Source organism: Myotis daubentonii, chromosome 10 (assembly GCF_963259705.1).
Source record: "Myotis daubentonii chromosome 10, mMyoDau2.1, whole genome shotgun sequence".
NCBI classification, from domain to species: Eukaryota; Metazoa; Chordata; class Mammalia; order Chiroptera; family Vespertilionidae; genus Myotis; species Myotis daubentonii.
In genome coordinates this window covers 66,532,774-66,560,112 of record NC_081849.1, presented here as the reverse complement: position 1 = coordinate 66,560,112, position 27,339 = coordinate 66,532,774, and the positions used below count along the sequence as shown (strand labels likewise).

Sequence of the window (27,339 nt, the reverse complement as noted above, 5' to 3'; positions counted from 1 at the left end):
CTGACAGTAGCTCAACCCACAAAGGGATCCAAAGATTTTTGGTCACATCTGACCCCATGTGACTTTCCTTCTTATCTCCATATTTTTCCCTCATTGTCCCCCTGCCTGCTGGGCCTTCTGTCCATTCATTCACCTCATCCAAATCACTCTATCCTTTCAGCCCTATGCATGGATTTCTCCATGGAGACAGACACAGCTTCTTTTTTTTTTTTTTTTTTTTTTTAAATTAAATCTTTATTGTTCAGATTATTACATTTGTTCCTTCCCCCCCCCCCCCATAACTCCCCTCCTCCCAGTTCCCGCCCCACCCTCCGCCCTCACTCCCCACCCACTGTCCTCATCCATAGGTGCACGATTTTTGTCCAGTCTCTTCCCACATCTCCCACACCCCTTTCCCCCCCAAGAATAGTCAGTCCATTCCCTTTCTATGTCCCTGATTCTATTATAATCAACAGTTCATTCTGTTCATCAGATTATTTATTCACTTGATTCTTAGATTCACTTGTTGATAGATGCATATTTGTTGTTCATAATTTGTATCTTTACCTTTTTCTTCCTCTTCCTCTTCTTAAAGGATACCTTTCAGCATTTCATATAATCCTGGTTTGGTGGTGATGAACTCCTTTAGCTTTTCCTTATCTGTGAAGCTCTTTATCTGACCTTCAATTCTGAATGATAGCTTTGCTGGATAAAGTAATCTTGGTTGTAGGTTCTTGCTATTCATCACTTTGAATATTTCTTGCCACTCCCTTCTGGCCTGCAAAGTTTCTGTTGAGAAATCAGCTGACAGTCGTATGGGTATTCCCTTGTAGGTAACTGAGTTACTTTCTCTTGCTGTTTTTAAGATTCTCTCTTTATCTTTTGCTCTTGGCATTTTAATGATGATGTGTCTTGGTGTGGTCCTCTTTGGATTCCTTTTGTTTGGGGTTCTCCGCGCTTCTTGGACCTGTAAGTCCATTTCTTTCACCAGGTGGGGGAAGTTTTCTGTCATTATTTCTTCAAATAGGTTTTCAATATCTTGCTCTCTCTCATCTTCTGGCACCCCTATAATTCTGATGTTGGTACGCTTGAAGCTGTCCCAGAGGCTCCTTACACTATCCTCGCATTTTTGGATTCTTTTTTCATTTTGCTTTTCCGGTTGGATGTTTTTTGCTTCCTCGCAATTCAAATCATTGACTTGATTCTTGCGCTCCTCTGGTCTGCTGTCGGGCGTCTGTTTAATATTCGTTATTTCAGACCGTGTGTGCTTAATTTCTAGTTGGTTCCCCAATATAAGATCGAGGGTCTTATTAGTTTTCGTGTAGATCTCATTAAGTCTATCAGCAGCTTCTAAACAGTTCTTGAGAGACCTTAAAAGTGTGGTTCTGAACTCTATTTCTTCCATTGACAATTTTGTCCTGTTTCTTTGTCTCCGCATTTTGTTATGCTTCTTTGGTGCACCCCCTAGTGGTCTTTGTTTGCAGTCTTATAGATAAATCTTGATTGTTGTAGCTAATACCAGGGAGGGTTTGACCTCCAGGCCAAGTGGCTATGAGATTCAGCTGTGTCAGCGGTGAGAGAACTTCTGTCCTCTAGGGAGGTGCTAATCTAGCCTTTGCCTGAGGCTATCCGGTAAATGCCTCTGTGCAGGGCTTGGGCAGGGCGGGTCGCACAGGATCAACAGGGTGGGCCAGAGAGAGCAGTTATGGCGGCTCTCAGTCCTGTCCCCAGGGGCTCTGCCTCTCTGAGTCCCAGCACCCGCTGCAAGGCTCGGAGAGAAAGCTGCACTCGCTCTGACCGAAGCCAGACAGTCCGCTTCTCCCGTTTGAGCCTGGGTCCCTAAAGACTCGCCTGTATCTGGAGCTCAGAGTCTGCGACTCCCTCCCGATTGAAAACAACAACCACGCCCTCCGCCGCCAGCCCGCTCCGCGCACTCCGCACCTCAGAATTTGACTTCAGCACTGCGCCTCCTCTGAGTGTCGGTATGCGTTTCTCTTTCCTCCTAGTTGTAGGACTTCCACTCAGCCAGCGTTCCTGTGGTTCTGGGTGATGTCCGTTCCGTGTTTTAGTTTCACTTTTGAAGTAGTTGTTCAAAGCAGCAAACTCTGGCGTTAACCTATGCCGCCATCTTGGTTCTCCAAAGGGGACAGACACAGCTTTGATGTTTGTTTTCTTCCCTCTCTTTAAACTCAATCAGAAGGTTCAGAGTGGGTTCTGGGACCCTCCAGAAAGTCTCAAGGGAAACCCTGTATTTAACACAACCTGTGGGCTGTTCTATGCTATAGTGAGCACCCTGTTCTTGCAAAGCACGCACCCTGGCGGGCGGGCTTCCCCCTGGGACAGGGAACTACCCCCTCCCTGCCAGGCCCTGCTTACCAATGATGTGCATGTGCAGGCCTCCGTTCCGCAGCTGACCTCCCGGCTGTGGTGTCGGGGTCCAGCCTGGGGCCTGCTGGCTCCTGCTGGAGAGCTCTGTGGTGGGGGATCGCGCAGGGGGCGCCGGGGGTGGGTTCAGCTTCCCCCCACTGGTACCTGACAGAGAAGATGATGGGTGTATTCAGATACTAGAGTGAATGCTGTGAGGGGTGAGGTATTGAGACCTGCGGATGTAAGATGAAATGGTGAGGAAAAAGGCTGCCTCTGGAGCCAACCTGCTTGGACTGAATCCCAGTTCTCCCACTGGGATAATAACACAACCTCTTTGTGCCTCAGTTTTCTCCTCTGTCCAATGGGAATAATAATAGCGCGTGCACACACACACACACACACACACCTGCTAGAGTTGTTGAGTGAAGGAAGTCGCATGTACTAAGGGCTCAATAAAGGTTAGCTGCTGCAATAATCTTAATGACAATGACCATCCTCCTCTACAGATGGCACAGCCCCAAAAGGGGAACCGCTGCTATAAAAGTATTTCCTGCAGTATTATTCACAATAACCAAAAAGGGAGTCAACTTTAACATCTAACACTGAGAATAGGGTACGTTCTGATTATCATGTTAATATGCTTATAAATAAGTTTTAAAGATTGGACAAATTGCTTTTAAAATAATAGATAAAACAGAATAGAAAATATTATACACAAAATGGTATTAACTATGCAAATACATAGGTACATTCAGAAAAAAAGAAGTAACACACATCCAAATATGACTGTTTACTTCTGGGTGATGTTATTATACGGTAGGTGATTTAAATTTCTTCCTATTTGCTCTACGATGAGCTTTTGTTATTTTTAATACAAATAAATACATTTAAGAAATTTCACGCATCAAAGAATTTTCTGAAAGATCAAGGAACATGTGCATACGTGCGGGTGTGTGTTGGGTGCATGTGTGGGTGTTTGTAAATATAACGTAAGTGTGTCTGCATGTGTGCATGTGGATGTGTGTGAGCGCTTCCCATTCAGACAGCCACCAAGAGTGAACGAAGCCGTTGCGCTACACGGACATCGGTCACGGGGCAGGTGTGTGTGCTCAATCGCCAATCACTGCTACTGGGGGGCTAAAGGAATTACTTTTAATATTTGGCTGAAATACAGACCCTCCATTTCCTTGAGTCAGCAGGAGAACCTGGCCAAAAAAAAAAAAGAGGCAGAACACGGATCCAACCTCCTGAGGGCCGGTGACATGCTGGCTGGGAGCCAGGCTGAAATAACTCAGGAAAAACTGAACAGGAAGCTGGTTCTGAAGCAAATGCACCACAGCCCCTCCGCCCCAGGGAGGTCTGGGGACTGGACGTGATGGGAAGAATAAATACCCCCTCTAGATCTCCCTGCTGTCGGGCCTGTTCCAACAACTGCCTGAGGGGGCGCTACTGCTACCCCTCTTCACAGGGGAGAGGAGAAGCACAGAGAGGTGTGACTGTCCAGGGTCACACAGCTAGGAAAGGCGAGGGATCTAGGCCAGATTCCCTGGCCTGTGATCTGCATCACTGTGGACAGGTCTCCCAGCCGCCCTCAGCCTTGATTTCCTGCCTCTAACACGAACACCGCAGCTGAAGTCCCACAGCCAGGCTTTATTACGCTCCACAGTGGCACTGAAGGGGCCTGTTCTAAACCAAAAGCCCAGCATAAGGCATCGAAAGGTAGTCCCAAGAGGCTCACAGGAGCAGGTCTCTGGCTGTGGCCCTGGCACTTCCCCGACTGCCAGCAACATCTGGTGACCCTCCCGTCTGGCCACCCTGGACCCGGACAGTGGCACTCACCTGGGCCTCGGCCAGGCCTCTTCTTCTGCAGGAAGGGCTGTCCAGGTGGGGCAGGCGGGGCGGGCAAGGCCTGCACGCTGGGCTTCGGGGGCTGCGCCTGGAAGCTGGGGGACTTGGGGGGCAGAGGGGGTGGGGCCTCGCTGCTGTTGTTAGTGCCTGGCATAGGGGGCGATGGCCCCAAGGGCCTCGGGGTGCAGGAGGCGTAAAGGGGGAGTGGTGGTGGAGGGGGCGGCGGGGGCGGTGGTGGGGCGGGAGGCTCTCGGGCATCTTGGGTGGGGCTAGCAGCATCCGCATGGAGCCCTGGGTACCCACAGGGTGGAAGGAGAGGGAGCGGGGGTGGGATGGGCGAGAAGTGCAAGGGGGTTAGCTGCGGCTTCACTGTCTTGTCACTGAGAACGGAGGTCTGGGGAAGAGGGGGTGGCGTTGGGGGAGGGGGCGGAGGCGGAGGGGGAGGTGGAGGGGCAGCGGGCGGTGCAGAGGGCAGAGCGGGTGCAACTACCAGGGCATTCCCTTTGGTCTGCGAGCCAGGTGGGGACACCAACGGAGCTTTGATGGGGGAGGAAGGGGGCAGGGGCGGGGGTAGCGGTGGGGGCGGTGGGGGCGAGGTGGGAGGAGGTGGGGCAGGCACGCTGGGGCGAGGAGGGGCCGTCCTGGCCTCCGAGGCAGTGCCTAGCCTGGGAGACGCTGGGGCGTTGAGCGGCCCGCTGATAGTTTTGGTGGGAAGCCGGGGAGATGGCACTCGGGAGCCAGGGGCCTGCCCTGTCTTGCCACCTGAAAGTGAAACAAGTTCTGCATTAGCTCAGTGAGGGAGGAAAGAGGAACCCCAGGTGTGAGGGCAGCAATGCCCAAAGCTCTCGGGCATGATGTCGGCGAATCGCATTCTCCCTGCATGTCCATCGAGAGGCCTCAGGGGCAGCAGCCGTCACCCAAGAGGCCCGCTGACCAGCTGCAGGGTCCTGGCCAGCATCACGGTGCTGTCCTCCTCGGAGACGAGCTCAGCTCAGCCACCAGCCTTCCTACTGCCTCCACCAGGCCCGCATCTGCCAGGCCCCCAGCCCAGGCACAGGACTGCTCCAGCTCCTCCGCCCTCCTCACCTCAAGGTCCCCTCACACTCAGTCACTCTCGCCCACTGGGTCCATCAGCCCATAGGTCCTAGTTTGGGTCCTCGGGTGTCAACCAGACTCTCCTGGTTAGGGGGTGTTCCTCGCTCCCCGCATTTGTGAACAAGGATTTTGCATCGAGAGCAGAAGCTTCCTGCTTCCCTGAATATATAAGGTCAGTGATGGCGAACCTTTTGAGCTCGGCGTGTCAGCATTTTGAAAAACCCTAACTTAACTCTGGTGCCGTGTCACATAAACTTTTTGATATTTGCAACCATAGTAAAACAAAGATTTATATGCTATTTAAATGCCATTTAACAAAGAAAAATCAACCAAAAAAATGAGTTCGTGTGTCACCTCTGACACGCGTGTCATAGGTTCGCCATCACTGCATAAGGTTAAGTCCAAAGCCAGTGGGAAGATCCAGGTCCTTGGGGATCCAGGTCCAATGACTTTGAACCTCCCCATCTGCTGGCCTCTGGGAGTGGCAAGCTCCCTCCCCCAAAGACGTGTGCCCATCTCTAAGGGCTCGCTGCCTCCTGGTCTCCTGGCTTCCTCACCCCATGGAGCCTCCACCACATCGACCCGAACGGGAAGCCCAGACCCTGGTGTGTTCAACACCACGCGGCCTACAGTCAGCACTGTGTTGGGTGGGCTTCCCGGAAGCCGGGTGAGGAGGGTGCTCCCGGGAGTGGCCTTGCCACGCCGCACACCCTTGCGTCACCATGGTAGTTCTGTCCCTCTGTCCTTCTGTTTATCGTACAGAAGTTTTGTAATCACTGATGCTTCCATTTAGGAGGCAGTAGAAGTATTTCTTCCCAACAAATGCAGAGCTCTCACTAAGAGGAATTCTGGGGGGATGGTTTTTCCCAGTCTCAGCACCCTCCTGTTTTACAATCCCCAAGAAAATGTGCGGAAAGCCCTTGAAAGCAAGCGTGCTCCCACACCTCCAACCTCCCGGGGCTGCAGACCAGGAAACACACTTCCCCATCGATTCCTACCCCAGCCTCTGCTGGTGGCTCTGAGCCTGTCAGTCAATGAGTCTCCGTGTGTTTTCCCAACGAGGTGCCACACCTTACACCCCAGCGTACGGGATGCCAAAAGCCAGGCCATCAGAACAAGGTGTGGTCCAGCTGACTCGGCCGAGGCTAAGTGGGCAGGGCTGTGGTGTCTGGCTATGATGTGACAGCCACCCGGACTACTCATTACAGGTCTCGGCGGTGGAAGGGCTGCCTGGAGGCGGGGCAGTGGCGTTATTATTCCTGTTGAGGATTTCCTTTGAGGGGTTCTGGAAGAGCTGCCTTTGCTTGGATGTGCCCACCCTGGCTGACTCGATCCCCTGGGCGTCTAAGGCAGGCACTGCCTGAGCAGCTTGGCTGAACATGAGGGGAGGGAAAGCCCCCAGTGGCCTTCTACCTCCTGGATATCCAACATTCTACGTGAGCTCAAGGGCAGCCGCCAGGCTCAGGGATTCCTGCCTCTGACCTCTCAAACCTGCTTCCTTAGTCCACAGAGAGGAAGGGGAAGAGCCCAGGCAGCTCCCTAAACAAGGCAAGGCCTCCCCATGCCCCGTCGCTGCGTGAACTGTGAAGGGATAACAAAGGTGAGGAACAGAATCAGCCCCGGAATGACCCACCCAAACTTTCTAAGTGGCTGGGACACCATGTCTCCAAGATTCAAAACCCTGTAAAGTGAGTCAGTTCAAAGTGCAGGAGCCTCTGCTTACGACGCAGCCAGACCAACGAGAAACGGGCAAGCCCATTTTTATCGCAGCATGAGCCGCAGAAGTGAGGAGGGCATTGGCCCTCCTTCGGCTTGTGTTCATGCCCACTCTGGGATCGCGCGCGCGGAGCTGGCAGCGTGCGCTTAAGGTGAGACCGACAGGAGAGAGAGGAGCTGATGGCCTGAGTGCAGGCGACGAAAGCAGCCGGGCACTGGGCCAGCAGAGAGCTCGGCAGTGAGTGCCAAGGGAAGGGAGGGCAGAGACTTTCCAGCGTAGCATAAGCGCTAGCCCTAGAAACCCAAACAGAAACACAGGAGGAGACCATGAGTCGGGCGAGGAAGGCCAGCAGGAGTGCTCACAGGGGGCTGCGCTGATAGGAGAGGAATTAGCTTTCAGAGCCCGGGGGGTTAACAGAAGATGAAGTCAGTCATCTTCTTTCAATGTGCACACGTTTCCAAAAAACCTTGGATTGCACGGAAGTCTCATTACACATTCGACTTTAAAAGAAATTCAAATGTTTTCATGGGCCCCTAAAAGTATTGTGAGTACTAGACACTGTGCTCTCTGGGCCTTAATGGCTCCGAGCAACCATACCGCCCACGCACACATTTCACTCAACAAATATTTACTGAGCACCTACTATGTGCCAGGCATTTTTAAGGAGGTGAACAAATCACAGTTCCTGCCTTCATGGAGAATACATTTAGAGAGAGCAGACACAAAATAAACCAGTAAATGATAATAGGTCCAATGGTGGTAAGTAATACAAGAAAAATAAGTCAAGATAGAGGAGATACAGAATGACAGGGTGGGACTAATTTTATATGGATGATGAATGGAGCCCCACTGATAGGTTGATCAGATGCCACTTGAGCAGAGATCTGAAGGAAAGGAGATAGTGAGCCATGTGGACACCTGGGGAGGAGTGTTTCAGGCCAAGGGAGCAGTAAGTGCAAGGGCCCTGTGGCAGCAATATGCCTGGTTTGCGCAAGAACAGCAAGGAGGGCAGGGTGTGGCTGGAGTGCAGGGGCTTGAGCCAGTGAGAGTGGTAAGCAAGAAGAGAGACAGCAAAAGCCAAAGTCCTTTTCTCTGAATGACAAGGGGGCCGAAGGGCGAGTTCTGAGAGAGAAGAGCGATGGTACCTCACCCTGACATGGCACTAAGCCCACGTACCTACCTATTGAGCTTCCCTCCTATTACAAGCATTCTTAGTCCTGTCATCATGGATTTCCATCTCCTCTAAAGAGACCAATGCTCCACTTCACAGAGTAGCTCAAACACCTGGCGTGTGTGTCCTATTGGAGACTGTTGGCTTCCTTAGTCTGATCCCTGTTATAACCTGACTGGGGTTATTTCTGAGAAGAGGAACTAGTGGGATTTTTATATCCTGAATGATATTTCGTTGACAACGTGAAGGAAGTTTGAAAAAATGTGGACGTAGAAGAATGCCAGGTCTCAGGAGGACCTTGGGGCTTTCTTGTCTGACAAACCCTCAGCAAAAATGATGAAATGAAATGGCCTCTGAGAAGGTTCAAGTTGGATTTCAAAGCATCCTACAGCCCTTGTCTGTGCTGGACTTTACCAATAGGTGACGGCAACAAATGCATCCCTATGTCAAACAGCCACAGAGCCCATAAAAGTGAGCAAAGTCACACGGTAGAAGTTTCTATACCAGGAATTTTGGGGGCTTGATATTCCCTGGATTATTGAAATTCATTGAGTTTATTAAAAAAACAAAAAAAGAAATCCACTTTTTTTTGCACACAATGTATATTTTCCTAATTCTAATGCAATATATTTTTTCTTCTTTTTTTATTTTCTAAAGTTTTATATATGTCTCCTTTTTCCCCGATTGACCCCACCCCAGAGGGCAAGCCCTCACTGCCCCAGTGTCTGTGACCATTGGTTATGTTAATATGCATGCACACAAGTTCTTTGGTTAAACTCTAAACCCCTCCCCCCCTGCCATTTATCTCTGGATCTATTTCTGTTCATCAATTTATGTTGATCATTATAACCCAAATATGAGTGAGATCATGTGATATTTATCTTTCTCCGACTGGCTTATTTTGCTTAGCATAATGCTCTCCAGTTCCATCCATGCTGTTGCTAATAGTAAAAGATCCTTCTTTTTTATAGCGGTGTAGTATTCCATTGTGTAGATGTACCACTGTTTTTTAATCCCCTCATCTGCTGATGGGCACTTGGGTAAATTGTGCTGCTATGAACATAGGGGTTCTAATGCAATATTTGTTTAAAACATGACTCCCCATTCAAACACAAATGACTGTGGTAGACTGCTTGCAAAAATGGCCTTGATTAGCCACTAGTTCCTGGTTGTAAAACCTTTAAATGTGATCTTACCCCTCCTCTCACCAAGAGATGAAGTCTCTTTTCCCACCCTTGTCTCTGCCTGGCCTTGTGACTTGCTTTGGAAATGAGGATGTAATAGGAGCAATACTATGCCAATTCCAAATCTAAGCCTCAAGAGACTTTATATACTTCTGTCCTTTCTGTTGGAAACTTGCCACCACTATGAAAACGAACTCCGAACAGTCTGCCACATAGTGAGGGACCATATGGCTCAGTCAGGCACCAAAGATATGAGAAGGTGAGCAGACACACCTTCCCACCCTGTAGATACTAGATACTACAGGGGGCCCAGCTGACACCCCCCTACATTGCCAACTCACGCATTATAAGCTAAATAAATGGTTGTCAAAAGCCCCTACGTTTTAGGGCATTTTGTTACACAGCAATACCTAACTGCCACAATGGCTGAGAACCTTATGACTCATTCATTGCCAGTGAGGCCACAGCGATGCCACTAATGTGACTTACACCTTCTGCTGTACTTTGCACTCTGGGCCACCATCACATCATCACTAAACACTGTGCACTATGGCCAGTCATTCTTCATTTATTACAAGGGGAGGATTTAAACAGGAGGATGACTGAAAAGATCCCTCGAGCACAATTCTGTGCCTGGGAAACTTCCGGTGCTTGGGCTCCCAAATGCATGATCTCCTATCACACAGCTCTTCACTGAAGACATGCCACTTCCTGGCATGTGAAGCGTGGCCCAGGTGGGTCTACAGGCGAAGGAGATGAAGGTCACAAGAGAGCCAAGCTGATTCCTCCTTACCTGCTGCATCCCGCTGGCCTGCCGGTCGCAACACAGGGAAGCCGCCAGCAAACAGATCTCCCAGGGCTGGGGGCGTGCTCCCTCCTCGAGAGTTTGCAGAACCTCCTCCTTCTTTGTTGGCTCCTTTAGAACCTTTAGAGAGAAGAGGCCATAGATGAGGACTTGGGAGCAGAGCGAAGCCGCCAATTCTCACTGGGCTGTGGTCGGGCCCTGCCTGGGACAGCCTTCCCGTCCGCTCACCTCCGTGTTACCCTTCTGACGGCATCTTTCCCAAACACCCTCTGCCTCGATGCCCTGCAGACTGGTGCCCGCGCCTGTGTGCTGCCCTCGCTGGGTCTACCAAAGGACCAGCCATCGGTAGCTGATGATTCTGAAAAGTGACCGAACCCAGGGGCCTATCCACTGCCAGTTAGTAGATGCCAATGGAGGAACCGGCGGCGCCTTTCAAATGAGAAAACCCAAACATCATCGGTGCAGGGCTGGTCCTGTTTTCAACATGACTGTGGCAGTGGGAGGACGAGGCAGAGAGAACCCGCAGATTTAATGCAGGTCTTAATTGTAACTTCCTGTCCACAGAGTCTGGCCCCGAACTGTAGGCAGGAAGTGAAGCCACGCACTGACTTGTGCTTCAGCATTTTCCTTTCCTGAGCTCTCCCTGCCCAGCCCCACACCCGTCCTTAATGTCTACGGAAGAGAAGGCTAATGAGCCCGAAGGAGCGGTGTCACTACTCCCAGCCTGCCGGACGCGTGTGATACCATCTGCTTAAGATGGGAAGACTTTCAGCCAGACAAGGATTCCTGGCAGAAAACCGTGGTGACCTAAAGCTAACGTGCTACTGTGGAGAAACTAAGGCACAGGCCCACTGGTGGACGAACATGGCCAGATTATTCTAAATACCGGGACTACCTATTACCTGCTCATTGCAATGATTAGGAAGTGAGTGTTCCTACAAAATGGACTTCTCTGTTCATTGGGCTTAACCAATTACTTAGTGGGTCTCGCCAGAAACTAATTTTTATTGTAATTGTTGGAAAGATTTCTTAATTTGTCTATCCTTGTGTATTAACATATATAATTACAGATACTAAATACAATTATATTTTTAGAACTACCTTTGAGAATTGACATCATGCTCACCATTGAAAAATGTGTGAAGACATAATAATACCTGGCATTGATAAACAGTTCCGCATATATTATTTCAAGCTTCCACTACCTTGACACACACAAAAAAGAGCAGGTATTATTATCTCTCCCATTTTGCAGGTGAGCACACTGAGTCCCGAAGAGGTCCCCTGGCTGGCCCGGGAGCAGAATCAGAAGTCACCTGACCTGAGCCCAGGGCTCCGTTCACCTGAAGACATAGAAAGCTGCAGTCCTTTGAGCCTGTGAGAGAATTCTGAATACATCTTTTTCCTTGTGCAAAACAGAAACTTTGCACTCTTTAATGTTGAGACTTTATGTTTCCTCTCATTGAGTTTGAGGACTATTTTGACACAATGAAGTTTAAATGTTACCTCACAATGGAGAAACCCAAAGTGTTAAATCCTAAAATGAAATATTAGTTAATAAAAAGGAATGAAGGTCTGGTTCCTGCTACATGGATGGACCTTGAAAACATGCTGCTCAATGAAAGCGTCCATAGAGGCAGAAAGCAGACTTAGCGGTTGCCAGGGACTGGGGGATGAGGGGAATAGGGAGGGAGTGCTAATGGAGATGGGGTTTCCTTTTGGGGTGATGGAATGTTCTGGAATTAGAAGAAGGTGATGGCTGCAACCACACTGTGAATGTTTAAATGCCACTGAACTGAACACGTTCAATGGTTAAAATGGTGAATGCTATAGACTGTATTTTATAAGGACTGTGATATTTTTAAGCACTTGAAGAGTGATGGTGACCGAGGACGCCCTACGAACTGCCAGCACCCCTGGAGGGACGCTCCGACGCTCGGCCGCGTGGCCTGCACACCGAGCAGGTCTGAGAGGGCCCGACGCTGTCCCGGTAGCAGACGTGGCCCCTGCCCCGAGCGAGCGGGGGTGTCTGGCTGAGCTCCCACGCTCCCGCGGCTCCGGGCGGTCCTGGCCCGGGTGCTCACTTACTCTCGATGTGCGGGGCACTGCGGTCATTGATCTGCGTGACTTTCCGAAGGCGAGTTCCTTGCTGGATATCAGCCAACAGTGCACTTCGACCTTTGGGATCGGCCTTTCTCAAGCTGGAAGCTTCTGTACTCGCCTGTAAGGGAGTAAGAGGGATGCGATTATAATCACACAGAGCATGTGCAGAGAAGCCCAAAGTCCTGTCTGCTGTCAGGTTTACCGCCATCATCCACCTCACCTGCGTGCCCTGCCCGCACCGTTCCTAAGGCCATCTCACCTTGATCTCTAGGCGTTTACGCCCAAGACCCGGTGGACACTTTGCTCCTGCTGCTCACACCCCTCTCCCTGGGGACCTAGAATGGACTCTTCCTTGTGCTCACACTCCTGCACGACTCAAGGAAGCCTAAGTCACAGACCCTCTCCCTCCTCAGAGTTAAGGCCGCATGCGGGCCCGGGGTTCATTCAGTCCGGGCGCTCCTGACCCAGGCTGCCGGATTCTGAGTGATCACCCTGCCCTGCGTCCCAGGTCCCCTCTGGGCCACGCCCTTGCTGACCCCAGCCTGATGATGGAGCTGGTCCTGTGGCCCTGTTGTGCCTGGGCTATTCTCCTGAGTGGCACCAAGTAGCGCGCTGTCCCCTGGTACTCATGCTGCCTGCTGTGGGTGGCCCGTCATGTCTCACAATGGAAGCAGGTTCCGCCTTGAGGAGCTGGTTTTGAGAGAAGGATGACGACCTTCAAGGGAGCACGCAGCAAAGGGGAGAACTGGGACCCAGAGGGGTCATACAACCGGGGAGGAAGGGAGGGCAGGGGATTTCAGGAAGGTTTCGGGGCTGCCTACTCGGTGCCTGGGTGCGTCACTCTAAGCCTCGTAAAACCCGTGAGTGTCCAGTGAGCCTGCCTTCATGTTACAGATGAGAAAACTGAGACGATGAACTTGTCTGTTCAAGGCCACAGGGCTGGGCTCAAACCCAGATCTGCTAAATCCCCAAGGCCATGTGCTTTGTACTTGCCATCCAGGGCATGTGCCATCATTGGGATAAGTGTCTCACTGACTGCTCACTTGCTTCATAAATATGTTTGTGAGAATAACCTTTATCCTAACTCTGCAAGTAGCCCCGAGGTCCAACGGTTTCACTTCCATTGCAGCTCAAGCTGACACGACAGGGGTCTCCATGGGCTATCAGAACCAGGGGGCACCAGAAACTACACACGTAGGTTGGTGGCAAATAAGGGGGGGGGTCCTGCATTGGAAGACACAGCCAGGAGGATCCTCCGAAGTTGGAGGGTTTGTACCACGTGACCCGAGAGCTGGTAAACCATTATATATGTGTTTTCCGATGGTCTTAGGCAACCCCTGTGAAAGGGTCGTTCGACCCCCAAAGGGGTCGTGACCCACAGGTTGAGAACCGCTGTCCTAGGTCTAGTTCATTCATTCACTCATCATTCACTATTCATTCATTCACCCAGTAAACAGTGATTGAGATTGTTTTTGTGATTAATCACTATGCTTTAATTATGTTCAATTTGTAACAATGAGAATACATCCTGCATATCAGATATTTACATTACGATTCATAACAGTAGCAAAATTACAGTTATGAAGTAGCAAAGAAAATAATTTTATGGTTGGGGGTCACCACAACATGAGGAACTGTATTAAAGGGTCACGGCATTAGGAAGGTTGAGAACCACTGACCTAGGATTATGATACACATGTACAGGGAGTTAGGACATACATGCACGGAGTTAGGCCACTACATCATGCAGCATATGGCCGAGCACCCACGTGAGTCTCACAGAGAGGAAGGCCCCTGAGAATTCAGAAATGGCCATATTTGCCAGGATGAGCTGAGCAGGCTGCAAGGAAGATATGAACCCTTAGAAGGTTCTTGAAATATAGATAAGACTCACGAATCCTTGCGGCATTTTTGTTTTGTTGTTGTTGTTCATAAAAGGACAAACCAGGTTTGCTTACTAGACAGTCAGAGACTCCTCAGACTGTCACAGACTAGAAACAAAGGCAACTGTGGTTTTAGCTAAAATGTGCCGAGTCAGCATTTTCCTGGGCTGACTACCGCATGATGAATCGGAAAGACACAAGCTCGGAGTGGGTTCTTGTTGCCTGGAGACATGCATTTTGAATCCTTGAGAGGGGCTCCTGGTCAACAGTAGAGCTCTGAGCAAGGGACCCCAACCCTACTGCTACATCGTTTCTGGGAATGCATGTAAGCACACACATGCACACAGGGGATTTCCCACACAGCATGCTTAAAACCCCCACACATATAAAACACAGACATCAATACGTTATTTTAAACCACAATGTTTTGAGACTTTTAAATTTTATTTTTAAATCTTGTTCATAAATCATTAGTGACAGGAAGAAAGGATCAACAGAAGTATCACGACCCTAGCCAAGAGGGTAGGAACATTTTCCTAAGAACCTGGCCTTGTCATCGCAGACGTGTGTTACAGTCAGGGGTCGGGGAGAACGTCCTTTGCCACTTTCTTCCTAGTTGCAAGGCGACCAGCACCGTGAATGATGATGACAGTCACGACCCGGCTCAGGTGCTGGCCCTGAGGAAGGCAGAGTGAGAAAGGGGCGTTCTTCTGCTTAAAGAACTAGAGATGAGCACACCCTGGCCCTAGTGACCTACAGGGGGTCATCTTGACGAGTTTAGACTCGATTTTTAAGTATATTATCAAAATTCACCCCCCCCCCCACCTTGCCCACCCTAGGCTTTCCAGGGAGGGCTGTGAACAATGTTGTATGTCCTTAGGGTTATGCTTTTGAACATTCTCAACTTAGCACAGGTCTCAAGATGTTTTTGATGAGTCCACAGGACAGGTTTCAAATCAGTGGGAGGACATGGCAAGGCACGTCATGTTTGCGTGACGCAGTCCAACTTGAGGGACTAAATCAGGGGTCCTCAAACTACGGCCCGCGGGCCACATGCAAATACAAATATTGTATTTGTTCCCGTTTTGTTTTTTTACTTCAAAATAAGATATGTGCAGTGTGCATGGGAATTTGTTCATAGTTTTTTTTTAAACTATAGTCCGGCCCTCCAACGGTCTGAGGGACAGTGAACTGGCCCCCTGTTTAAAAAGTTTGAGGACCCCTGGACTAAATTAACAAGCCTCTGTGACTGCTCAGCTTGCTTTCCTGCTCACCGTGGGCCCTGATGGTTTTCCACTAGAGGGCCCTCCTCCCCTGGTATGACTACGTGTCCTCCAATCCTCTCCTGGGAGGTGGAAAAGAATGAGTAACTTCAGGGCTAAGGTGATCATGCACATGCAGGCTGAGCAAAAAGGCAGCTAAGGGCTTATTCATTTGAACGTGGAAAATTAAAACACACAGAGACAGTGGTTCCTGTCATCTGCAATAGTTACTAACAACTAAATCAAAATTTGCTTCTTAAAAATCTACAATCCTAAGAAGTCTTGTTACTGTGGTTACAGGATACAGAAACAGGAAAGAGATTGCCAAATAAACCCCAGGCTTTTATTCTATGCAAATCCCAATTTTTGGCAACTTTACTAAAAATATAATCAAGGAAGATAAAGCCATTCCTGGACACTTTTCCCAAGGCAAATCGATCCACCAAACCCACCTCCCCTTCCCTCTTCCCTCCAAAATGAGAAACCAAAGCATCACTCCAAAGTCTCCTCTGGTTCCTCTGTGTTAGTGTTGTCATGGGGTGTGACAATTTGGGGGGTTCCACACAAGGCTTTTGTGGACTCCGTTCTGCTACAGCAAATTCCAATGGAGTAGCCCTGATCCTAAAAAGACCCAGAGCAGCAGAACAGTCATGCAAATTAGCCCACTGCTGGGGTTGCTAAGGCTGAAAAACTAAAGCGAACCAGTAAGATTAGAAATACAAAAATGAGTGGCAGGACTCACCAACCAAGGGCGATAAATCATAAAAGTTGTTGCATACCCACTTGTCTTTCCAACAAATGACTCCATCAGGTTTCGGTGTAGTTTGGGGGAGGAAGGATGGCAGTTCAGCCCAGATCACAACGTTGAAATGCCCAGTCTTCCTGCTATTTGTCACCCGGCCACCAAAGGCCATGACCGCACCTGATTTGAATACTGCTTTCTGTGCAAAATACTAATAAAAATCTAGCCGGCTGACCCACACCTAGCAGGCTGTTTGACTCAGGATGATCTAAAGCCTATCATTTTCCTACAATTTTAGCCTTGCAGCCTCTAAAGATACTTTCTCCATGTGGCTGTCACACCTAAAATTAACAAGCCTCTGTGACTGCTCAGCTTGCTTTCCTGCTCACCATGGGCCCTGATGGCAACTTTACTAAAAATATAATCAAGGAAGAGAAAGCCATTCCTGGACACTTTTCCCAAGGCAAATCGATCCACCAAACCCACCTGCTCCCTTAGGTTTCCAGGCACACAGCCTGCTCATGACCCCAGACCTCAGCCTCCACCTGCCTCCTCCAAACTTGGGTGTTGGCAGCCAGGGTACCTGCATTTCATGAGCACATGTGAACCCCAGGGACAGCCCGCATGGCCCGCAGGCGATCACAGAGAGCCTGGACTCCAGTGAATATTTTCAGACAACTGACTCTCCCCAGCCAGGCCTGACACAATGTTCCCTGCAACCCAAATGTGTATAAGTCAGGTCATTCAAGAATGAGGCATATTGCAGTCAAGTAGTTCTCTGTCTCATTTTCAGAAATGCAAATATACACTTAAAATCTGTGCGCAAAAAGGATGGACCAGATAACCTTCTTTAAAAGTCTGGTTTATTGAGCAACGGACTGTTACCTAGACTAGAGAGCTGCCTCATACATGTATGTATATGTGTATTCCTCATTATTTATTTCCTGGACCTGAGCCTCTGAGCTGGTCCCACAACGGGATCCTAATAACTTGGAGGCTGCCCTGGCGGCTGTATTGAGAGCACCCGCTGTCTGATTCTCCACTCTCCACCACGTCACGGACTCAGCCATCCTGCCCCAAGCAATCCTTCCACCTCATTATATATTTCTCACGGAGTTTATGCTGCCGTGGATCCTTCGCGGGTTTCTTTCCCACTCGCAAGCCGGTGCTCATGCGTTTGCCCCGTCTATGACCACTCCTACCCCGCTCCCGGCCCCCCACCCTGGCCTCACCATACCTGCCAAGGCATTTACTTCTCTTTCTAAGCTTCACATCAAACAGAGTTTACTTTACAAAATCCTTTTGTCCTTTCAACTTCTTCAACCTAATCTTTTCCTTGTATGATCCCCAAGTGCCTTGTCATTTTCTACTGCACTATTCAGATCTGGCCAGGTATTCTAGCTTTATATACTGGTGTTTCCCTTCTTTTTGAGTGGAAATTCCTAGCATGCAAAAATGCAAAAAAAAAAAAAAAAAGCCATACCCCTTTTAGTATCAGCATGTCTTGCTTTAAAAAAACAAAACAAAAACCCACGTGAACAGTCTATCAATATTTTGTGGAAATTAACTCCACAGACACCCTCGCCCCTGGGTCCCTGCCCTCTGTCTGCTCGGACAGAACTCAGAGAAGCTGCTGCCTCAAGGCTCTGCCACACCCCGATTCTTCACACGCCCTCACACTTTTTATCCTCTGGTCACTGTCCCGCGAAATGAGAATTCAGTTCAGCACCTTTCTCTCTCTTCTGATGATGCCACTACTCCTAGGCTTATAAGACTAAAATGAAATTAGGAGAAAACCTAATGTTAAAACCTACATTGGATCTGGAAAGAACAGCCTTGTAAACAACCACCACCACCAAGGTCAGCAAGGGAGTCAAGGGCAAGGGCCTGTCCAGTAGGCTGGGAACTGCTAGTGCGTAACACATGGTTTGAACAGCGCCTCAAATCTGGTGGAGGTTTCCTACCTTTTATTCTCTTAGACAAAAAGTACTCCCCAAAAGAAATATGTTGGCCCACCCCAACCCTCCCAGCAGATTCATCTGTAAACTCTAACAAGTTCAGCTCATGACCTCAGCAGGACTCTTTTCATTCCAAGCTTGAAACCTTGACTCCTTTCCCTCCTCCATTTGAAATAACCATGTTCACTGGCTCCTTCTCTTTCCTATGACACGCAGGTGGTTCTGGAGTCTGGGAAAGGAGGCTGCACCATGCAAAGGGTGACAATGGCAACAGCAATAACAGAGAAACGAGAAGACATCTGTGTGTGCCAGGCACTGTCCCACGTATTTTACATGCGTTAACTCATTGAAAGGGCACTTGGACAGCCCCTTGATGTAGGTACCGGCTGTGAGTATTAGGTCCGGTTTACAGATGGGGCACAGAGCAAAGCAGGCTGTCTATCTACTGCTAGTCAGTGGAGAGCTGAGATGTGAGCCAGACACGTCATAATCACCATGCCGGCTGTACAGCCTCTTAGAAATAACACCACCTAGGAAACTGGTGAAGGTGAAACACCCAGGAAATACATGGCAAGCCTGCAGCTGGGGGAAGGAAACAGTCCAACTGCCCTCTGTCACAAAGAGTGTGACAGGCAGAGCAGGAAAGGAGGGGGCAGGGAGGGCACCAGAAGAAAAAGGAAGGGGGGGGGGAGAGAGGGAGAGAGAGAGAGAGAGAGAGAGAGAGAGAGAGAGAGAGAGAGAGAGAGAGAGATGCTTCTAGGAAGGCTGGGGCTTAAGGAGTTGGGCCTTTGCCAGGCCGGAAAGGAGGGCCAAGGCTGCATGGTGGAGTCTGATTCGTGCACTAAACGTGAGCCAGCAGCCGTCTTGGCAAGGGGAGCACTGCGAACCCTTAGAATGGAAACTGCACAGAGTAACCCTACGCTGTGAGGCTGATACCCCCAACTGTAAATAGCCGGTACTTAAACCTCCCTGGTCAGGTAACACAGAACCTCCCTGGGCCAACCTGCTGGTCCACCTCTCTCTTTCCAAGTGTCAGCCCCTATCCCCTTTCACACCTCCCCATGGGAGGAATGAGGGCTTTCAGCACGTGGCCTGCCGTGGTTGACAGAAAGAGGTAAGGGTTGTGGACAATGCTCAAATATGAAAGGAGACAAAGGCACCAAAAATAGCCAAGAGGGGGCGGGGAATTCCAAAATTTCTAGAAAGTTGAAGATATTTCCGAAGGAGTGTACCTATTATGGATAATAATGTAGATGGATCTAGACTTTTTCTTCCCACAGTCACGTTTCTAGGTCCTCTGTACGGAGAATGCAACAGAATCCTGTGGGTCCGGACTTGGATTGGATCCTAGAGCAGCAATGGCCCACAGCTTAGCCCAAGGACAGCACCAAAAGGGTCTCATGGCTGGGTCTGATGCCACTCATCCCAGAACCCGCTTCCAAACCTCTCTGGGTTGGGCCCCTCGGTTACCGACTTGGCTGCTCAGCATATTGCGCTATAACTCTGTCATTACTCTTGGACCTACATCAAATAGAAGTAAATACAGAAAATTATTTCCATGCTATGATTTTCAGGAAAAGCATATGTTCTTCTTGTCATCCTTCTAGCACTGCCTAATTGAGGCTAATGCTCTCATCATTCAATGACAACTATTCACTGTGCCTCTGCTATGGGTGGGACAGGGCAGGGGGAAGCCAGACACTTCTGCATATTACTTGCTGTGTAAGACTCCAAGATGTGCCAGCAGAGCAGAAAGACCTGGAATCTGCTCCGTCTATCTTTGGACCTGCTGGCATTTATGCAGCATAGATAGGTCACTGCGGAAGGAGCTGAGTGTGCAGCCCTAGACTTAGGCTTACAACTGGCTGCTGGACATCTCCACATAAGGGTCCCACCAGCATGTTAAACTCAACCCACCCCAAACAAACTTGCTATCTCCCCCATAGCACCCACCAAAGACAGACAGACAGACACACACACACACACACACAGACACCTGTTACTCCTCTTGTGGTATTTGGATGTCAGCAATATCCTTCTAGTCAACCAGGCTCAAAATCAAGAACTCCCTAGATCAGCGGCTGCCAACCGGTGGTCCGTGAGGTCCGAAAGGTTGGTGACCGCTGCCCTAGATCATACCCTTGGCATTGTATAAGTCCTCAAATTGACCTACTATGAGCTTTACTTCCAGAATGTATCTCTAATTCTTACCACCTTCCTAGTTCCTCCACCACTTTTTATATTCACTTTTCATTGCTATGCAATAAACACTGTCTTAGATATAACAAATATGCCCCCCCAAAAAATCACTCACATAAAATAAGTTCTTCAATGTGAAAAGACAGTGGGAATTAAAAATGTTTTTGTCATGAGAATCACGGAAGGGGCCCACTGGAGCACCCAAAGTGTGACTCATACAACAGACTCTTATTAATGACATTCCTGTGTATTTTTAATAAAATGGGCCCCCCTCAAAGCCTCCCTTAAAAATACAGCGGCATCTGTTGAACTGAATGCCTGCAATTCTAGAGGAGAGCAGAAATAAACTGAAGGTCGAGACAGCTGCAATGAATCAACATGAAATGTAGGCTTTCCTTGTTCTGAGTAACCATCCACACGGCTTGGGGACAATTATGACGGACAGAACTGAGTTTCAACGGAGCAGGCCTATCATCAGAGGAAGTGAATTGTAATAGAATGAAGAGGGGGGTTATTTTTAGTTCATTTCCCTCCACTGTATTTTTGTCTGAGACCTCCTAAAATGAGGCCTGCTGGTTGAGGCTGTATGGAGTCAGTGGTGTAGGCTGATGCAGCCAATGCTTCTGAAGACTGAGATATATCCCCACTCAGTGTCCTTCCTCTGCATCGATGGATCCCTGCCTCCTTGCCAGCTCAGAGAAGTCAGCCCTACAGAGGAAGGGCCTCCAGCCGGCTCAGGGACAGGCCACTGAAGGACCACCAGGCTCTCGGCAACATGACGATAGCCATGCCGGTCCAGGCTAAAGACTGCTCCGATGACGGCGGAGCTTCTGGGAGTCATGAGACTCGTCAAGGGACAGAAGAGAATCAACAACATCAACTGCCTTTGATAGGCCAGATGCTACTCCGATTTTTAGTTCATTTAATTCCATTTTCAGAACTGACAGGACTGGTACTGGCAGAAAATATGACTACTTTATAGGAAAATATGAATACCTTATAGTAAGATGCTATAAAAGTTAATACATCAACATTTTTTTAAATCACATTTAAAAATTCCACTGATCTGTGGTACTTGTTCTGTTCATTTTAAGTAACAATGCCATCAAAGGAATGGTTTCGAAGATGCTGAATCTTTAACAAAACAGAAGGTGTAAGTCTTCATGAAACATCTGATGTTTGTAGTGGGGGAGGCTGTGCGTGTGTGGAGGCCGGAGGAATAAGGAACCTACTTTTTGTTCAGTTTTGCTGGGAACCCATAACTGCTTTAAAAAATAAAGCCTATTTTAAAAAAAATCATATCATATGCCCACACAGAGATACATTCTAGTGTTTACATGGAAATATTTTATTTTATTTTATTTTTTATTTTTTTAAAATATATTTTATTGATTTTTCACAGAGAGGAAGGGAGAGAGATAGAGAGAGTTAGAAACATCGATGAGAGAGAAACATCGATCAGCTGCCTCCTGCACATCCCCCACCGGGGACGTGCCCGCAACCCAGGCACATGCCCTTGACCGGAATCGAACCCGGGACCTCTCAGTCCGCAGGCCGACGCTCTATCCACTGAGCCAAACCGGTTTTGGCAATTTTAAAGAAAATAGAAATATTAAAGCAGTCTAGTAACTGAAGTCAAGGTGTGGGGTGGAGGGAGAGTGGAAGTCCCAGGTCACACCCACGGCCCACAGCGGGTCCCAGAGCTGGGCCTGGACAGTGTAGTTCATCACGGAATTAGTGGTGTTGCCTCTACAGAGCTTTTGATCTGTTTTGTTAACAAACACATCAGATAAACAAACAAATCTGCAGACGCAAAGTTCTGCGGAAAAGTTGTGGAAGCAGAGTTCTAAACGATGGCTGTGTCAACTTCTGGTAGAATGAGGGGGAGCTCAGTAATTTTAAAAAGTTCACTTATTTATATGTTTTTCTCAAATAATTGGGAGACATGGTGCCACGGTTCCTTCTGAAAGAAAAACAATTGGGTCTAGCTTCTGAAAGGCTGGGTTATGAGGGAGCAGAGCTTAACTGCACTATGTCACAGGCCAGGGCCCGGGGCGGTGAGGGCCGCATCTTGGGTGCAGAATGAGAGGGTGTAAGTGCCCGGAGGGGCCCTGGGTGCCTCCCCTCTGTCGCCCACTCCTGAGGAAGGCAGCCGTTTTCACCTGACCCAGGACTGAAGTCCCTTATCACGCAGTTCTGGCCCAACCCACTCTCCTTGTTCTTGGCTGCAATGAATACAAATCACTTTGTATTCTTATCTTTTCATGTGTCTTATCTGAGAGAAGAGACCAATGGGCTTCACTCATTTGGGACTACAGCCTAGCATAATGATATGCAAAAACAAATAAAAAACACACAACAATAACAAACCCACCAACAACCCCAAAATAGACATTAGAGCAACTTATGCCTATTAACAGGTAGAACTCAAGATTTGGAAAATAAAATAGGATGAAAGTTAGAGAAAAGCATTATTCCTCAAGCTTCTTACAGTGCCCACGAGGTGCTTACATGACACGTATCTGACCCCATCAATCTTCTGTCCGAGGGGATAAGCCCATTTTACAGTAAGAGCCAGTGATCCAGCAAGGCAGGGTAAATGTAAATAAAAATAACAGAACTCAAATCAAAATAACTAGACTAAGAATGACCCCTTTACTGGCTTTTAAAGAGAACTAATGCTCAAGTGCTTTACTTCTTAACATTTTAAAGGAAGAAGGAAACAAAGTTATTTTAAGTAGGACTAATATTTAGGGAGGGAAAAACTTTAGTTTCTAAAGATAGATAAGGAAGATATATAATCAGGAAGGGATGTGGAAAAAGGAATAAAAGAGAAAAGAGAAATGTGTATGATCACTCCATACATACAAATGAAGGTGAGGAGTGTGTGTGGTAGGTATACAGGGGGAAAGACCGATAAGTAAAGCCTGTGAGGGAGATATCTACATCTATATCTATATCTATATCTATATCTATATCTATCTATATCTACATCTATATCTATATTTATATCTACATCTATATCATCTATATCTATAACTATATCTAATGCATACATAGATCATAGGGGAGAAACACACAAAGGGGGCATATTGAGAGGTAGGTAGGGCTGCCACATAAAATACAGGATGCCCAGTTAACTTTGAACTTTAGATAAACAACACACATTTTTAGTATAATTATGTCCATGTTTGCACTTATACTAAAACAGTGATCTGGTTTCATTGTTCAATTCATTTAGCTGTTTAACTGAAATTCAAGTTTAACTGGGCGCCTTGCATTTTCATCTGCTAACTCTGGCAACAGAGATAAAGTAACAAAGAAAAGGGAGCATGAGAGAAAGTAAAGGAGAAAAAGGGAAGGAGTACGAGGATTTGTAAAAAAATGAACTTCCACTTCTTGTCGTTTCTCTGGTACCGTTACAAGCTTTACAGCATTCCGTAGTTTACGCGAGGACCCCTTGAGCTTACCCGTTTACCCATCCACACCTTTTACCCATCCACACCAGCCATGCTGGAGGGCCATCATTCCAGCAAGAATCCCTGAGGAACAGAGAGGCACTGAGAAGGGAGTCGGCAGCCACTACCTGGCAGGTGAGCAGAGCCATTTGCTCTGTGACGGCTGACAGACCGCCCGTAATGGATGCTGAAGTGACCTAAGGTTACAAGGAATAGACACGACTCTCCCTATGAGCGTCTAGAAATAGAAGCTATCTGCCCATTCATTCTGGGATGCATCACCCCCGCAGCACACTCAGCAGTTTATGGCGGCAGAAGCAAAGACCTTGGAGGCCTTCATAGGATCTGAGAGGCAAAAGGCTGCTTCTAAACAGAGCTTCTGTGTTTTTCTAAACAGTAGACAAAGTGAGACAAGACAGAACAAGTAAGGATAAAACAAGAAAAGCGCAGAAAAAAACTGGGGAGAGGATGCATGCACAGCAGGGAGTGAAGAAGATACAAGATGCAGGTTCTGTCTGGGGACGGCTGACCCTGGAACTCCCTTTCCCCAGGGACCTTCCCCCAGGGGTGGTGGGACAGCAGAGGACAGAGCTGGGCAGCACCGAGCTGACGGAGCTGGTGTGCAGCTTCTTCACCAGCCTAACAAAGTGTCACAGCCTGAGTGGCTTAAACAAGAGAAATTTATTTTCTTACAGTCCTAGAGGCTGGAAGTTCAAGATCAAGGTGGCCGCAGGGTTGGTTTTCCTCTGAGGCCTCTCTCCTGGGCTCACAGGTGACCATCTCCTCCCTGTCGTCACATGGTCACCTCTCTGTGTGTCTGTGTCCTGAGCTCGTCTTCTCATAAAGACACACCAGTCATATTGGACCAGGGCCTGCCCTGATAACCTCATTTAACCTCTCTCCTTCGTAAAGACCCCATCAGTCACATCCAGAGGCCCTGGGGATTAGGACTTCAATGTATAATTTCAGGGGAGGACACAATTCAGCTCATATAACATGTTGGGTCTGAGACTTGGTGGCCATAATCCGCCTCCCACTCCTGGGAACCTCTGACATTTACCTAAAAGAACTTGCTGGTTGTGAACAAGAACCTGGCTTAGGTCAGTTCTGCCTCAGGCCCTCTGCACGCCTCAGTGCGGCTGAGTTCCTCATATGCAAAACAGGACACCCAAGTTGACCCTGACCCACTTCAACAGTGTGTCAAGGTCAAACAGGTGTTAAAAGCAGTCCACCTGTTGCCACACAGCGTTAACACCCATAATCACTGGTAGACGTTAATACTGCACATGAGAATGTCACGCTCCATTTTCATTTCCAACTGCATCTCTCTGAGGATTAAAGAGCTGAGCCACAGCTGACACTCCTTTTGAGGGCCTCAGAATAGGGCCCCATAAATACAGAGGACATTCTGGGAGGAGTACACCGCAGGCCGCATTTCACATTCTTTCTCTGCTGATGTCACCACCAGCGGGCGGCTTGGCTGTGTAACCTGAGCTCCCGTGTCACCGATGAACCCCAGGGGGACTGGGCTTTCATTCATTGAGTGGGAATTTCCTGAGCAGCTCCTGAGGCCACGAGGCCATTCTGTGAAGGGCGAGGCCAGCACGAGCTTCCTCCTGAGGGAGTCATCTTCATGTGCAGCGAAGACAGGCAGTAACAGGTTGTCCAGACTGTAAGGTGCTTAAACTCTGTATCAGATCATCCAGACTGTAAGGTGCTTAAACTCAGTAACAGGTTGTCCAGACTGTAAGGTGCTTAAACTCAGTAACAGGTCACCCAGACTGTAAGGTGCTTAAACTCAATATCAGCTCATCCAGACTGTAAGGTGCTTAAACTCAGTATCAGCTCATCCAGACTATAAGGTGCTTAAACTCAGTATCAGCTCATCCAGACTGTAAGGTGCTTAAACTCAATATCAGCTCATCCAGACTGTAAGGTGCTTAAACTCAGTAACAGGTCACCCAGACTGTAAGGTGCTTAAACTCAATATCAGCTCATCCAGACTGTAAGGTGCTTAAACTCAGTATCAGCTCATCCAGACTGTAAGGTGCTTAAACTCAGTATCAGCTCATCCAGACTGTAAGGTGCTTAAACTCAGTATCAGCTCATCCAGACTGTAAGGTGCTTAAACTCTGTATCAGCTCATCCAGACTGTAAGGTGCTTAAACTTGGTCAGATGCTCTCCAGACATGAATGCAGCAGTGAAATGTGAGCTGGAGCTTTACATTTACTCCGAGAGGAAGGAATGGTGAAGGTGAGAACTCCTCTGTATCTGGGTGACCTTGGTTGGAGAAGAGCTGCCAACTGGGAAAGTTTTGCTTTAATAACTCCCACAACTGTCCTCTGTGCTTTGTCTGAGGAGAAATGCCAGATAGGGCTCGGTGTCCTTGTACCAGGGCCAGAACAGTAAATGCGGCAGTTTCACAAGCCACTTTTGTTATCTGGAGTTCGTGCTGGGCCTCAAGGTTCACCTCTGTGCCATCAATCAGCTTCAACAATCATCAAACTCACAGCCACTCCTGTTCTATCTTCGCCCTAACCTGCTTTTCTCTGCTTATTAAAAACATATATCTAACACTGGATGATATATATCTATATATGAGCTCTTCAAAATGTAGCAAGTATTGTTAAATAAAATTGACTATAATTTCTTTATATCACCCAATACCTCATTAGTGTTCAAATCCCCCCTGGTCACTAGTGTTTAAATGAAACTTTGAGCCAGGCAGAGAAAGACCAAGCTGTAGCATTTGAGTCTCCGCTTCCTAGAGCTGCCACAAGGTGCAGAGAACAGTTTTCTTTGCTTTAGGGAGGGGCTTCAGAGCCAGGCGATCGAGAACTCTTGCATGAGCATCACCATTAAACCTTCCAGAGACCCGTGTGCCCTTCCCCTAGGCAGCCTCCTGGTCTGCAACCACGGAGCTGCTTGTAAAGCAACAAATCAAAGAGCAGCTGAGAAAACAAAGCCGCCTCTAAATGTTGGGCATATTTGCACCAGGCTGCCATGTGCACTGAGTGGATCCTAAAGGACCCTCGGATCACCATGTTGTGCCTACTCACAGCCTCGGCCCTACAGCTGAGGGCTCATGGCTCAGATCTGTGGCTGATTCCAGTACCTCCCTCTACCCGCCGCTACCCCGGTGGACTCAGGCCACTCCACTGTGTACAAGGCATGAAAGAGGAGAGAAGGCAAACCACGTAGCTCCCCAGAGTCATGCAGCAGCAGCTACTGGCATGGCGGACTTGAAACCCTGAAAACCTAGACGGGGTCACCTCTGCCCATCTGTTTTTGAGTCTCAGCTTCCTGGAGCTGCCACAAGGTCTTTGCTGCTGGCCTGACTGCCCACTTTGAATAACTCAGGCTCCCAGCCTTGACCTTGACTTCTGACCTCCCACCCTGCACGGACCCCAGGGGCCTTTGCTCTCATTCTCAGATCTAGTTCCTCGCACAGTTGTTTCCTGGTCCCTGAAATAACAGTGGCTCCTGCTGACTAAGCTGGCCTGGGTAAGCAGAGCTTCGATGGTTATTTTAGTAGATCCTCACAAGGACCCCATGATTCGTGCATTC

General features: G+C 48.6%; 1 protein-coding gene across 3 annotated transcripts in view; it reads right to left on the bottom strand.

Annotated features, from left to right (window-relative positions):
* The window catches only part of WIPF3 (WAS/WASL interacting protein family member 3), a 64,714-nt gene that overhangs the window by 9,148 nt on the left and 28,227 nt on the right, over positions 1 to 27,339 (bottom strand). For all 3 annotated transcript variants that reach the window (XM_059712673.1, XM_059712672.1, XM_059712674.1), the window contains exons 3-6: positions 12,255 to 12,387; positions 10,155 to 10,286; positions 4,186 to 4,956; positions 2,356 to 2,511 (exon numbers count right to left, since the gene is read on the bottom strand). In XM_059712673.1, the coding sequence (XP_059568656.1) occupies positions 2,356 to 2,511; positions 4,186 to 4,956; positions 10,155 to 10,286; positions 12,255 to 12,387 (1,192 nt within the window). The remainder of the gene's footprint in view (positions 1 to 2,355; positions 2,512 to 4,185; positions 4,957 to 10,154; positions 10,287 to 12,254; positions 12,388 to 27,339) is intronic.